General features: G+C 36.5%; 1 protein-coding gene across 5 annotated transcripts; it reads right to left on the bottom strand.

Annotated features, from left to right (window-relative positions):
- Positions 1-478: 478 nt before the first annotated feature.
- LOC113357512 (protein ALWAYS EARLY 2-like) lies at positions 479-9,325 on the bottom strand. Of its 5 annotated transcripts, XM_026600936.1 has the most exons (21): positions 9,198-9,325; positions 8,107-8,233; positions 7,893-7,991; positions 7,630-7,692; positions 7,182-7,259; positions 6,876-7,065; positions 6,235-6,485; positions 5,794-6,145; positions 5,582-5,659; positions 5,173-5,321; positions 5,038-5,085; positions 4,874-4,936; positions 4,305-4,628; positions 4,047-4,225; positions 3,551-3,833; positions 3,211-3,453; positions 2,602-2,751; positions 1,938-2,081; positions 1,638-1,853; positions 1,055-1,348; positions 479-903 (listed from the first exon to the last, which is right to left on the bottom strand). In XM_026600936.1, the coding sequence occupies exons 2-21, from the start codon at positions 8,212-8,214 to the stop codon at positions 739-741; spliced, it is 3,477 nt and encodes a 1,158-aa protein (XP_026456721.1). In that variant the 5' UTR covers positions 8,215-8,233; positions 9,198-9,325; the 3' UTR covers positions 479-738. The 5 variants fall into 5 exon arrangements, with proteins under 5 accessions (XP_026456721.1, XP_026456716.1, XP_026456720.1 ...); XM_026600931.1 differs by having other exon boundaries at positions 5,038-5,321; XM_026600935.1 differs by having other exon boundaries at positions 1,971-2,081; positions 5,038-5,321.
- Between the last annotated feature and the right edge of the window lie 6,327 nt (positions 9,326-15,652).

Raw genomic sequence — 15,652 nt, 5'->3', positions numbered from 1 at the left:
ACTAAGCACGGACAAACTTAGCACGATATAGCTTTTATTTGCGATAGGTCAATATTTATTGCATGTGCAACCCAAACAGGGAATAGATAACTGAAACCATATCAGCAGACGAATATCTAGCATTCACGATTGAAGTCCTAGATGTATCCTCGACTTCTCATTTCATGGAATGATTCATCAGATAGCACTTTGTCTGGGGGAATTTATCTACTAGTCCCCCCACACTTGAATCAGTAATTTAATTTACCGTGTGGGAGATATCCAAAAAACTAAAGGTGGACTCCCCCTTTAAATTTTTATCATCCGAATGATATTTGTCATTACAGACCACTTCTGGATTATCTCAAGTTTGCAATTCAATTTTATTACATGTAGTGAGGTTTTATCTATGCCCTTCGCACGTAGAGAGCGCAAGGATGGAGCTTCATCTCTTCGAGATATTCTGAAAACTTAAAATGAACTAAATACAAGAAGGAAGTTGGGTAACCGTGAAAGTGGCTGCTTTATTATTAGCATTATCCTTTGTTCCCAATCCTTGCTAGCCGGAGGGCAGCATACAAGAGAATGAAAACAAAAAAATAAAGAAGGCAGCAATTGCTCAAGTAAAACATTAAGAAAAAACGAAGAAAAAAAAAACCCTGAAAGGATTCAGTTTTATACTTCCATTACTACCCTGCTAATGGATATTTACACAACAGACAACTCTTGGATTAGGTGAGAGAAACCTTTTAATCTTCTCTAGGTTGGTATAAGCGCCAATATTTGGTTCTTGACTAGACCCATGCACAACCGAATCTCTTGATAAATCGGAAGGTTTTGAGAACAACAAGGATGCAAACTTGTAAAGGCGGAGTCTAGAATCTGAGCCACTTCAGCTGGTGGATATTGTCTCTCCGTACATGTCTGCAGGTTCAAAGAACAAAAACAATTACGCAGTCTTAATAACCAATGGTAACCTATAAACAATGTTGCGTGATAATAACGCTACTCGTACTGTACATCTAAACAAGTTTAAGTGTACTTCAACTGTTAAAATGAGAAGAGTAAACTTCACCTGAACCATGAGTAAAGTGGCCAGGCAAGAGGAAATAAGGTCCTTCGGGATTTGTACTTCATTGGCATCAAATGTAGAGTTGTTCTGCTTCGTACCATTTGAATAAACTGCCATTACTGGCTTTGATATGTGAGAATTTGTAGCAGCATCTTGATAATGAAAACTGCCACCATTTATCAGATCTGTTGAAGTGAAGGATCTCACTTCTGTTCCATTCTGATGAGTACTTGCAGAATCTAAAGCGTCTCCAATGCTTCCAAAAGCATCTTCTCCGTCTTTACAAGATAATAGTGCCTGGAGCATCAAGTATTTAAGAAGAAAAATTACAATAAAAAGACGCAACAGAAAAGGGAGCTCTTATCTAATAGAACTAGACAAATCAATAAAACTCTATAAACTCAATATGACCAATGAAAAGAATGAACCACTGTTTTTAATTTTCATTTTAATTATAATCAGAGCAAGCACAAGAGGTAACACATAGTACATGGTATTGTCCGACTAGTGATGTTGGATTGGTTGCCATGCACAGGTGTTTCCCAAACAATGAAAGAAAATGACCAATAAGATATTATGTGCCTACCTGCACAGCTACGTCTACCATTGTTTGCGCTTTCACTCTCGAGCTTTCCAGAATTCCAACCACGTGCGATGCTGCTTCTTGAGGGAGAAAAGCTGAGGCATCAATAGAATTGAATGGCCCAACAGGCACACCTGAACCTGGCTTTGACGTTTGCCAAGGTGGGGAGTTTCCTTGGTAGGTGTTGCGTTTTCTCAAATATATAAGAGCAGAGGAAACCTGAAAGCAAAATAATTTTCAAATGTTATTTTAGAGGAAGGCCAAAAGTATGAAAGTCAGTGCAGCTGGAGGGAAGCCGCATGCCTGATCATTGGCTTCCTTGAGCTGTATGAGTACCGTGGCATATTGTTTTTTAAAAGGATCGTGATCCTTCAGAGAGTTGTCTCCATTTATTTGATTTTCCTGTACTTCGTCGTTCATACGACTAAGCTCCGACACCAATGCTTCCTAGAAAAACAATGTTAATGAACACGTCAGTACTTACTAATAAAAATATATACATATATAAGACACATCTAAATGAACATCCAGAATTCACTGCAATATGCATAATTATTAAAATATATCGAAACAAAAGAAATATATGGTAGAGTTAGCTAAACTCTTCCAAACTCTGGATAAAGAGTGATGGATAATATGCTGAAGGGTGACACTGTCTAACAAGCTAGGCAACATTGTTATAAAATCTAAGACCTTCTTTAACGATTATCATTCCGAAGCCAGAAACAAACATGGCACCACACAAGGACATGTGGAGACAGAAACACTAAATTCTAATGCCTAAAGAAGTCTCAAAAGACCTAGCGCCAATAGTAAAACGTATGCAAACCATCTAACAATAAAATTATACAAATGATCACCTTGACAAGCACCACCAATAAAAAATAGAGAAATAGTTTGATAAGAGCACATAACATTCAAATGTGATTTTTAACAAGACATGAGTTTTAGTGTCCATGTGCAGAACCTTTTTCTCCAGAGCCCGACTCAACTCTGAAAGAGCTCGGATATCAGCTTCCCTTGCTTGTATCTGAGCCAGAGTACATGGTTGAATATATGCAGCCTTCAGTTCATTTGCTGCAGCTTTAGCTTCAGCAATGTCACTGATCGTATCTCCCTGAAAAAGGTTTCAAGTGAAAATATATGAGAAGAGCAAGTGTCAAACCACACCTACAATCTAAGTTTCCTTCTAAAATAGAACATAATATTTATACACACAACAAATAGAAATGTTCAAAACATAAATGCCCGCAAGGAGCTACATCAATTCTTATGTGTTGAGTGTGAGGGTCCACTCGCCCAACATTCACATGTTTAGGCTCTAAGTCATTGGCTAAACAGTAGTTCCATGGGGCTTTCCTTTTGCAGTCAAATTAACATAGTCCCGAATCAAATTATTCCGAGGAACCAAAAAATAAATCATTCCAAAAATATACCATAGCCTTTGATTTTTTTTAACAGAACCCCTTTTATCGGCACTCTGCAAGGATAAAAGTTGCACTAGGAACACACTTCAACCTTCACAGCCAATTAACTAAATATTATACTCAGACTTGAAATGATTGACACTACTGACCTCTGCTTTCTTTATCAAAGTGTTCATAGGATAAATTGGTGACGTTAATTGGGATGAAACGTCTGCTGTCTCCAGCTTCGCACTTGGGGCAATGCTCTTGTAACCTCCAGTTGTCCTATCTTTGGATTGATTATTCAACTTAGGATCACTTAAGTTCTCAGACAATCTACCAGCAGCAATATTCTGCCTTCTAAGTGCCTCAGGCATATTTTCAAATGCATTTAGAGGCATGCAGTCAATATCCTGTAAAAGACACCCCAAAACCAGAATTTGCCTCAGTCAAAATGTTAAGAACATAATAAGAATATAAGAGATGAATAAAAGTTACAGAACACATTACCATAACAAACTCAACTCCTAACTCAGGCCGGTCAAACTGAATTCGACACCTATTACGATCGACTGTTAATACACTTCCATCATGAAATTCTCTTGTCCTGGGATGACATGCAATAACACGCTGTCCAACTGACAAAGGTCGGGCCAAATCTGTAGGAAGTCCATCCCTTGTACCATTACGCAATTCGGTATAATGTGTTCTAACAGATTCTCGGTACTGCTCAAGTTTCTCCTTTTCTTCACGTAAGAATTGTTGTGATAACCTTCGAGGCTTGCCAAGTGAGCTGCGTCAACAAGCCAGTTTGAAATGAAGAATAAGTATGCTATATGTAAATGATAAAGAAGACTTCTAAAATGTAATCCTATTGATGAGGGAGGCATACTTCGATGCAAAAGTACTTAAGACAATTCCCATCTTTATGTTTATTGAGCTAAACATATTTATTTTTTGGCAAACATAAACAGATAATAAACGTGATATGAATAAAAAACCATACCTCCTTATTACACCCCACTCAACTCGAGTTAACCTTGGAACATGGCCCAATCCCACATGATTTAGGTACTCTACAAACTCCTTTTTAGCAAACCAAGGGTAGTCAATAGCACTGTAAAACCATTCAAAAGCACACCATCTACGTAACATCGGAGATGACAGGCAACGAGAAAGCTTTTCCTACAAAATTATAACCCTAAAATTAATATTTAGTTGAGATTTTATAGAATCCGCAACTTCAGAGAATGGACAATCTTACCTTAATATCGAGTGTGCCATCTTGAGAAGTATGTTTACCAGGTTGCTTACTACCCATATCCTCAGAAAAGTTGGATACCCTGCGGATCAATGACTTCTGTAGATTCATCTTACGTCTACTTTCATGCTTAGTTGGTAGGAAAACCTGGTTTGGAGTGGGAACTTGTTCAGTTGATAAAGCTGCATCAGTCCCTGGTCTAACTAGATCAGTACTTGAAGAAGTAAGTTCAGGAGGTCTGAATGATTTCCCTTGTTTAGAAATAACAGCAGCTGCAGCAACACGTTTAGCTTTCATAGTAGATTTCTTTACATTTTCTTCGAGGGCCTAAAGAAAATGTGCAGAGGAGTTACAGTGTGTAAATGTTATAGAAAGACTGTGAACTCCTAGGCATAATAGGCTATAGCATGGGATTCTTTTACGAACATGATCAAATTCTATTTTGAGCATACTAACAGCATTGGGTGCCATAAAATTATTGGTAACTGTCCGACTGAAATCTAAGAACCACACTTCATCCACCTAACATACAAGAATATCATCACATGAGAAATTAAAGTTAAGAAACGTACCTCGATTTGTTGGCGTTCATCTGGAAGCAAGTCGCTATGACTTTCATTTGTTGGACTCTGCATCTGGTCAACGAATTTTGTATTGTTATCACATAGTCTTGTAACACAAGAAAATACGCATTACAAGATAATTATATTTTAAATGTCTAGTTCTGCAATCTTACTTTTGCTGCAAAATGTTTGCGTTTTAGTTTTTGTCCTTTGATGGTAGTCTGTGAAGGTGGTTTCTTTTCTTCAGTAAGAGAATTAACGTCAAAACTCGAGCCTTTAATTGATCTAGCACTTCTCAAGGTAGTTACCTCAACCTCACGTAGAGACTTCTCTTTAACCCCTGAGAAATTTGATTTATCCCTTTGACGAATTGTCGAAAAGGTTTCATGTCTGCTAAAGTTATCAACATTACCACGACTTCCCCTTCCCCTTTCTTCCTTGAACTGCACTGATGACTCTAAACAAAAAAGTAAAATCAGCCAGTATATTTATATAAGCAAAAGAAACAGCTAGTGAAGCTAATACTTACACAGATAACAAAAGGAAAGCCAGTATATTTAAAATGGAAAATATTGCAAAATCTAGAGCTCCACACAACCAAAAGGAGACAGAAGGAATGGAGAATCTTAGGCAATTTAAGCTCTATAAATCTATAGTTAAGATAAAAATATATGCAAGGTATTAATCATATTACCAAAACAGAATTGGCATCCTTACCAGATTCATCCACAGCTGCTGGCTCAAGCTCCAGAGACATATTAGCCAAGAAGGTTAGACCATCTAGTGCTTGCTTTTCTGATACCAACAAACAAAACACAGATAACAAATGGAGAATAAGAATAAGATTTGACTTCACCGGCCTCAAAGATAATTAGACTCAATATATTTTTCATAAGCTAAAACTAAGAAAAAGAAAGTAAAAAACGTACCATCTTCTTTTAACTCTTTGTTTTTCTTTCTAGGTCGTACATATCTTGAATCTGTAACCTCATCTTCAGCCTGTTCTTTGACATAACTCAAATTAAGCCCTTCTTCTGTGCCACTACATGCTTCCCTATCTTCATCACGATGGCAGTTTTCAATATCCTTTGGTTTTCTGCCAAGAGATTTCTTTCCCTTTTTTTGAACACCCACTGTACCAACACCCCTGGCATCCATCATGTAGCTAGAATTTCGGTAAAAATCTCCATTTTCAGCTTCCCTGCTCCCTAAGCTATCCTCTAAATAGTTCTCATCAGTTATACCGCGATGCTTAGTGCTACTCTTGTCCCAATCAAGTTGCTGAATTGCATTGGAAACAAATGAAATTTAATTCAACTTTCAAAAGAACATTTAGTTAACACAATACAAAGGTGTAACAATAGCATTACCCTCCTCCGTTCACTTTTCCGAGAAGACGAGGGTCTAAGGTGTTCAGATCTTCTCTTAGGTGTATGAGAAACTTGAGGAGAACCCCCTCTTTGCAAAGCCTCTGCCAGTGTTAATGCTGCCCCATGGGCAACTTCTTCATCATGCGCATCTAAATCCGACTTTAGACCCCGTTTATTGGGTGTAACAAACTTTTCGCGTTCATGAGAAACAGGATAGCGAGGTGTTCTTTTCCCAACAGCACGTCGACCGCCTATACAAGTTCACAAAAATACATTGCAGAACAAAGTTAAGATTCAACCAAGACATGTTAACAAGAGGCTGACAGCATGTTAACTCAACAAAAAGGGAAATGATATGGTCTACCAAGGACTTAAAAGAATATAAGAGAAAAGATAGCTTTCACAGCAGGTTTTATTCATCGAATGCGGTCATTCCATGGAGGATGGCGAAGTACCTAGTCATACCATGTTCACATTTTTCGAGAACACTTGCATGGAATTTTTTGTGCAAGTGTAAAATACTTAACAATCTGTTTGAACTTTGGAAGTATCCCTACTCGCGTAAAAACCAAAATAAAGAAAAAAGAATGAAAACCCAAAAATTGCTGCTGACACTGCCGTGGCATAAGAAGAGGGTTTACCATTAGTGCGCTTCTTCTTCACAGAAAAACACCCATTGTTTGAAGAAAGTGGTGGAAACTTCAGCAAATCAGGAACGTCCGCATCCGTTCCTCTTGAGCCATTAACATGATATTTTCCGCGAGCACGCTTTGCCAGCTTTTGAGATACCCCTGGGGCATCATCACTTTCTCGGTCACTTTCACTCCCATCCTAATAACCATTGACAATTTTTTCAACTTCAGTTTCATAATAAATATCACATAGAGGCGCAGGATAAAAACAGCTACAAATAAAATAACAGCACCCATAACCAATTTCTATCACACCAGAATGCAGTAATGGTCAGTCATCATTGCTATTAGCCCAGCTACTGATGCCGTCCCCTCTGGAAGAGACAAGTACGCCTGGAAGACAAGAACATCACATCAAAGAGGAATACTGTACATCAGTTAAAAGTAGCCAGCAATGTAACAAAGAATTAATAGTGTAAGAGAGTTAATCACAGAAAAGAGGAAAGAGAGTTTGAATTCGGACACTAAAACGAGTGAACAAGAGACCTTTCTTGAGTTTTTATGTCAATCATGGTTAGCACTAAAAATGCTATAAGTTGAAAAAAGCTCTGAAAGAAGGAAAAACGAAAGAGAAGCCGCTTTGAGATTACATTACAAAACTATTTGAATCAATGTAAGCCATTCACAAGAACTGAAACCTATAGAACAAAAAATAGAAGGATACCAGGCTATCATTCAAGTTACAGTGAAGCCTCAAGCTTACCCTGTTCATATGGTACAGAGCCTCCACCATTTCCGTGGATCTGTTACGCACCACACCAGCTACCTAAAAATCCAAATGAACCAGTAATCTGTAAGACATAGAGCAAAACCAACTTCATATGTTTTTAAGATAGCAGATTATCTATCTTGACATAGAAGACGCTGAATACACACACACATCTGGCACAAAAGCAATAATTATGACTGCAAACATTTTAAGCAACTCGCTATAAAATAGAAATAAGCTTTTAGAAGCCACCAAACCTTTTTCCAGTCTTTCTCATACTTCCGATATGCTTCATAGAAGCGTTTAAGCTCTTCCTTGCTCCACTGGGGTCCTAACATGTCAGTTAGTTTCCTCTTCTGCGTAGCAAAAGTAATTCATCATTAAGCGCGTAGATAACAGAAACAACATGGACTTCAGTCTGAATGAAAAAGATTCAGTTCAGATTTGAAAAAGCAAAGAGAAGTGACAGACCCTTTGTCTACTTTTGTTCCCTCCACTGCCTCCATCTTTATCCGGAGACTCCTCATTAAGCTTACCAAACCGTTTATTGTTTATACTTCGGGATTTCCTTGTCGCCATGGAAATCAGTCTCTATTTCCTAAAACCAAATACCAAACAACACATCAGATCACAAACAAACAAGTATTTTAAAATACTTAGAATCAGAAAATCACAAAAAATTTCTCCATCAAAACACTTGTTCTGAAAAATTCAAAATTTTGACATATACAAGTGCAATTTGACTAGATTAATACCACGAAAGATAAAAACTGAAAAAAACACTTGAAACACCAACTCAATTACGTTCATCGCTCCGACAAACAGAAATTCAGATTCAATCACGCTGAATCTGGAAATCACAAAGCAAAAACCCTGATTTGACAACAAATCAAACGCTAATGATGCATAGACATGGAAATACATCGAAACCCCCACAATCTAACCCCAACACAGAAGAAATAAAATTCAAATAATCAAAAATAAAATAAAAGATTCAAATAAGTGATGACGACGAACTCAAATCAACGAAGAAAGTCGATATGAAATAACAGTAAAAACATAATCTAAAACAAAATGCATAATCGAAAAAGTTAATCACTTCCTTAAACTCAAAAATCCGAAGAAAAAAAAATCAAACAGAAAAAGGAGTGGGTCAAAATATAAAAATTTGAATCAGATAAAATCCAGAATCAAATCAGAATAACAAACAGAATCCAAAGAGAAGACCGACACTTGAAAAACTTAATCACTTCCTCAAATTCAAAAATCCAAAAACAAAATCTAAAAAAAGTAGGTCAATTTTTTTTTTGAAACTGACACAGATCCTTTTTAATTTTTTTTAAAAAATGCAAAAACGAAAGAAAAAAATAAACGAAAATCAATCACATAACAAAATTCAAATTCAACTCAGAAGATGTAATTGTTTCAAGGGTTTTAGACTGTCAAATCCGTAATTCAAAGATCTAAAAACAAACAAACAAACAAGTAATCGAAATTGTCATACAACGAACGAAACCCTAAGACTGTAAGATCAAAGAGAAAACTATGATTTTGAATCTTACCCTAAACTTGTTTCTCAGATCTTTAGAGAAAGAGAGAGAGTTTTAGAAGAAGGGGGAGAAGAGAAGAGGGCATTACCGCGAAAATTGAGAAAATTGAATATTATGAGGCGATGGAGTATTCCCTTTTAACTATTTATATATTCATTTTTAATTTTAAAATTTTAAATTTATTGGAAAAGGAAATAGGGAATTTATACTGTGTCAGCCAAAATACGGCTTGTTGTGTTCCGTGGTCCCACCAATGCACACGTGGATTATTCTTTTTAAATTTGGACCGTGCGATTACCTACATCTTGTTATGATAGGGTTAGCATTGTGATTGAAACATTTCATCCGCCATTTCATTCGGACGCATAATACGTAACGTTTTTTGTGTGAAAAATAAGAAAATTCTATGTAACGTTTTAGTATACTGTTTTCTCGGTTGCTACGTTTTATACTTCTTTTATAAAGGAGGGATTTTTTAGGCAACCCCTATGATAAAGGTGGAAAATTCAATTCCTTGCAGCCTACATTTTTTTTTTGAAGCATGTAATATATTAAACTACTAAAAGACTATTACACGTGGATACGTAGTATCACAGATCCATCAATTACATATGGTATGGTAGGCTATGAAAGCAGCAGTTTTCGGGGTGAGAGTTGCATCGGGATAGGATGATGTTGGAGATGAACAAGTGGTGATAGGTGTCGAAGGTCGAAAGGCCTTCGGTCAATGCTTTTCACAAGAAAAATTGTATTGTTGATGGACACATCGGTGTCCATAAGAACTTTGATGACGGTAGATGGTTTCGATGTAATTGATCCGATGTTGTAGTCACACTCTTGTATCCAATTGTTGCGGTGTACTGCCCGAACGATACTTGTTTACCTCCTTTTGTGTCGGCTTGATCCATAATTTCTTGCCAGCGTGTGCTGATGATGGCGAAAATTATTGTGTAGTTATCCATTGGATTCTTTCTCGCATCTGTGTGAGGAGGGTTGAACCTTCGATACATAACTAAGGTTGTAGTTAAGCTACAACAAGACTAAGAGTGTGCTTTATAAGGTAGCACTTACAACTATTAAAGGAAAATGTGCTATATAGACGCACTTACAACACTTACAGATATTTGTGCTTTATAGATAGCACTTACAACACTTACATAGATTAATAAAGAGCTTGTAGTAAACCCCTTATGCTACTTAAACTACGGGTAGTACTGTACCTAACTAGTACTAGAAAATGAATTACAATTCTTCAAGAAAATTACAGGGAAATCAATCTATTAACTACACAAATACAAAAACACTAGTTTAGAATAAAGAACACGGCAAAAGTGGAGTATCCACCGGCCCATGAAGAAGTGATAATAGGCTACATAGCTACATATTTAGAGTGGTGGTAACAGAACTCAAAATCCTCATCTGGAGTTCTATAAAGTGATGGAGTGTCCTCTTGTTAACGTTGACGTTTCTCGGGTATTTTCATCAGCGTGTGCAGACCAGAAAGAAACAGGATAGGGGTATTGAAAGCACTAAGCTCTCCTAATGTTTCCAGGTACATAACAACAGTAACAGAACCAATTTGCTTCCGGTGATGGATGTAAAGAGATATTTCAAAATCACTCCTAGTTAACAGAAGTTGAAAGGAGATAAAATATGGCTCCCATTTTTGTATCTCTAAAAGTTTTCCAAATACAGCTCCAGAATCCCATTTTGAGAAAATAACCAACATAAGACAAACCTCAAACTACTCAACGAAAAAGAAAACTATACCAACATGCCTCAAAAAAACAAACCACGAACTTTGTAAACCCAAATCAAGGAAGAAATCAAAACTTCCTTACAGACACAGATAACAAATTCAAACATAAATCCACATGAAATTTCTAAACACAAGTCAAGGCAGAAATCTAAACTGCCTCACAGATACACAGACCGAATTCGACAAGAGGCAGAAATCTAAACTTGCCGGTCATCTGAGCTACTTTCCCGACTGACTTCCGGCGACCTTCCGGCCAATTTCCGGTGACATTCCGGCGACCGAATTGGCAGAGTTTCTACACGGGTTTTATTGACTTTTGGTCCACGCCGATTTTCATCTAATGGACTTTGGGCTTTGAAGACCTAATTTTGGAAAGCAAAGGACTATAAAAGAAGACTTCTACAACTTTTGGGAGATCACGTTTTTATTATTCTTCTTGGAGCTTTGGAGAAAACTACTTTTAGGGTTTGATTTGCTTTCATCTTCTTTATTATTTTATTGATGATGAACTCCATTATTATGAGTAAGTAAATACACTTATTGGTTATGGGATAAAAGTTGATTTCTCAATGTATGTTATTTGATTCTATGGATTAGTTTTGTCTCAACTTTATTGTTTATGATTCATGGTTAATAGTGTTTTATGATTTGATTGTTTGATTGGTTGAGATCGGAATCAATCCGATTTGCTTTCATCTCTAGAGCTATATTAGGGTTTTCAATACGTAAAAGTTGTTTGTCCCTGCAAGTAGCATAATTGTGGTTAGTGCTTGTAGTGATATATCCTACTAGCTACATATGAATCATAACCTTAGTTAAAACAAATTAGTGCTTTTACACGTTTGTTTACTTTGATTAGTCTTATTCCATAAATCTTAAAGCTTTTAGGGAGTTAAACTTAATTGTGCTTTTACACTTTGGGTTGCTTTCTAGGAAGAATTCACATATGCATCTTTTAATGTGGTTGTGATGAAATTAGGGAATTAGCGGGATATTCTTGCGATCAAGGTATTCTAGGACTTTTAATAAATAAGAGATTAAATTATCAATTCTATCCAATGATGAAAAATACATGCTTGTGAATGATACTATCCCATGACCAATATCCTCTTCTTATTGATTATTCCAACTATTTAATTTACTTTGATTTATTATTTTGCTTTACGAAAACAACAAAAGTCACCCTTGGTTATCTTATAAACTTAAATTTATATAAAAACAAAAGCCTCTCTGTGGATACGAACTCTTTCCTACCACTTTCTACATTATTGTAGTTGAGTAAGGAAGTGAAATTATATTTGTCGGCTGACAACCGGTCAGAGCATAACCAACATCAAAAAGGATATGAAGGTTTTGAAATAATCATTAAGGGTGCCGGAATATCAGATCTACTTGCCCCATATGGATATTGGTTCCTCAAATAATAAATCAGAATTTGTCTAAGAAGAAAAAACCATCTGAAAGGTTGAACTGTGTGATTACCTGATGAATTAGATCCAGGAGATATATCGTTTCTGGATAGATTTGAACATCATCCAAAATCCCCAATTAGATACCCCAGCAGAAACCAAAAGTATATCAATTGAAGTCATTCCATCATATCAATACAAGAAGGAAACATGATCCTACCACTTATCAGCTAGCTAAAATAACCTACATCATCTCTAGGGACGGTGGATTTGATGATTAGCTAAAGAAGATGCAAAAAATCACGGAGTTTTTTTTTTTTTTAGGGTTCGGAGAAGGGGTAAATCACCAAAAAAACGAAAGCAAATTAACTGGATTAATGCTATAAAGCTACGAATTAAACAGTATAGACAGATTCTTACTCAGATCTAGTCCATAATGGACTAAATATGAGTAAGGAGGCGGAAGGCGGTGGTTTTCTCTGGTTTTTCGGTGGTTTTCTCTCTCTCTTGCTATTTTTTCTAACTCATATAGGAGGTTGATTGATCAACCTTCACGCTGCCTACATTTATGTGCTAGGTTTTTTTTTTTTTTTTTTAAGGAAACAGATTTTCATTGAATTAATCCTCATTCAAAATGAGTACAACTAGGTGGTTCATCATGAATCCACCATTTGTTTACATTATTAGAGATTGCACTCTGAGCTAAATCATGTGCAATAGAATTTACATCTCTAAGAACTGAAGTAAAACTAATTCCACTAAATTCCTTGATGCGATCACGGATAGAGATGATTGTTGAGCGGATATGATGGTATTTTTTCAATTGAGTTGTAGTAAGATGATTCGTTCACTCAGATTTGTTGAGAATTTGTTTTAAGACTTAATAAAGAAAATAAGGAAAAATATATATACACAATTTGTCACAAGATGAAGAGACGCTGAGATGCGGGATTCCACTACTTTTCATATTGTTATGGTTCAGTCATTAACTCTAGACAATATAGCTCAAACAAAAGAAGTTGTGACTCTAGTTCTTTGCCAAAAATAGATTTCGTAAAATATTATTTGTAAGTTAAAAGCATGACGCATCTGAAGTATTTAGAACTAAGCATGCGATATCTAACAAAATAACAAATAATTAATAGAAATCATAAAACAATTAAATCTATGCAAAAAGTCAATAAAAGAATAAATTCATTTATCACAATCATGAAAAGTTGCTTCCTTCGTTGTCCCAGTGATAGGGTTTAGCTCATCATGTTGGAAACACACTCAAAGGATTTTTTCATTGCTCAAAAAGTGTTTACAATGGTGAAAATGAGGAACAACAATTAAAACCGGATTTGTAACAGTTATTTCTGTTACAAAATTAATTGTTACAGAGAACGATATGAATAAGGTGTCGCTGCCACTGTAGCATATAAGACTGTCTTGCGACTGTCGTATTCACTGTAGCATAAACGATTGCTTGTGTGGGTCAATGTTCTTCGTCTTCTAGGGTTTCTGTAGCAGCAGAACCAACTCTGCAACTCGATCAAACTCCTCTCTTTTCTTCCCCTAACTCTCCATCCCCCTCTCTCTGACATCCCATCATCTTATTTATACTCGACAGCCTCCAAATCTCCTTGTTTAGTGCAGAATATTCTCTCTTTAATTCGTTATTCTCCACTGTCATCACACGAAGAAAACTTCCCTTTTTCTTCTCTGTTTTTGATTCTCACACATCTTTTGCAGCTCAGCACACTCCATATTATTGAAAACATGTCTCAGAAGAGGTGGGACACGCTGTAAACACGCCAGATAGAGTTAACTCTCGAGTATTTTTATCCGTGAATATTCTCTCCCTGTTTTGGATTAAACTCCAATCATCTAGCCATATCTTGTCGATTCTAAGGACCTTACGAGTCTTGTTTAACTCCATAAAGCCCAATCCAACTAAATCCAACGATTAAATCTCACTAGAAGCTCTCCAAACGAAATCCAGAAAATCCCGTGTAATATTTTTCCTGTGAACCTCTGTTTCCTTCCAACGGACATTACAACCAATTTTAATCGATTCCAAACTCGTTACCAGGCCTTTTAAGCTCAATCAACTCTTCCCGTGCAAATTCAGCCATTGAGTCTCACTGCAACTCCTCCAAATCCGAAGCAGAATATGTTGCAGGTGAGAAATCAGTTTCCCGCCAAAACAAAAATTCAAATTGTAGAAGATGAGTGCCCCTTATCCAGTCCGGGGGTGTGATTAGCAGCTTCCTAGAAATGGGGTGCCCCTTAGTAATTAAGTTACCCCTTATCCAAAGTGAAGGTCCGTATAGCAAATGTCCTCCGGGGGCGCTCCGAGCAACTTTTCGAGCCGAATTTTCCAACAATGTTTATTTCCAAAAAAATACCTACAAACACACAAAACACCATAATAAGTACGAAATCGAGTACTAACAATACGAAACATTGAGGACAAATTAGACACATAAATGCGTCTATCAAATACCCCCAAACTTATTATTTGCTAGTCCTCGAGCAAAACTAAAAAAATAAAACCGAGTTAATCTCGGGAGGGTTTACCAGAGGTGTACCCACAAAACCATGACTTCTACTTGGTCACAAGTATCCAAAGAGCTATGAGGACATACATATTCTCAACCTATCTCCAAGTAACTAGAATGCTAGAGAAATTAAAGGTGCCCGCTCTAAAGATGACTAAAGAAAAGGGGAGACACATCCGCAACACTGCTAGATAAAGAGATATCCGCTACACAGCTAGATAAACATTGTAAGATGCATCCGCTGATTTACAGTTGGATAAGATTAGGAGAGAGATAAATATGAGAGGGACATCTGCTACACCGCTGGACTAATTACGTGTGATGAGTTAAACCAGTGCTAGAAAGATCTTGTGCCAGATTGAAAGTGGACCAACAAAGCAACCAAATGTATCTTTCTTAGACTCTCTCATAGTGCTCAGTAGAAACAACGTCTTCTTCGGTCTTCAACTGTTGATGATAAACTATCGAACCTCATAGAACCTTGACAATTAACTCTTCTCTTCGATTTCTTGCTTGATTTATAAATTTCTACTTCCCTTTGGCCTTATTGAACAAAACGTAACGATGATTTTTTTTTTATTTTTTTTTTCAGCACAAAAATAACAAGACAAAAATTTAAATGGCCATGATAGAAGGACTTTAGAACTTAGATCTTCGCAACTTGTGATGTCTTGGTATCATGAACTTCAACAACTTATATCATTTGCTCTTATAACTTTTTTTTTTTTGCAACACAAAAATAACAAGACAAAAATT

The sequence above is a fragment of the Papaver somniferum genome, chromosome 3 (genome assembly GCF_003573695.1).
Source record: "Papaver somniferum cultivar HN1 chromosome 3, ASM357369v1, whole genome shotgun sequence".
Lineage (NCBI taxonomy): Eukaryota > Viridiplantae > Streptophyta > Magnoliopsida > Ranunculales > Papaveraceae > Papaver > Papaver somniferum.
The sequence above is the reverse complement of the archived record's forward strand: the minus strand, read 5'-3'. Positions and strand labels throughout refer to the sequence as shown.

Bases quoted from the DNA above. Each gene is read 5' to 3' on its own strand.
- LOC113357512 (XM_026600931.1), bottom strand. From the start codon at position 8,214: ATGGCGACAAGGAAATCCCGAAGTATAAACAATAAACGGTTTGGTAAG. The intron at 7,260-7,629 runs GTAAGCTTGAGG...CTTGTCTTCCAG, and splicing joins CTCTGTACCATATGAACAGG to GCGTACTTGTCTCTTCCAGA. The intron at 3,834-4,046 runs GTATGGTTTTTT...TTGTTGACGCAG, and splicing joins GAGTGGGGTGTAATAAGGAG to CTCACTTGGCAAGCCTCGAA.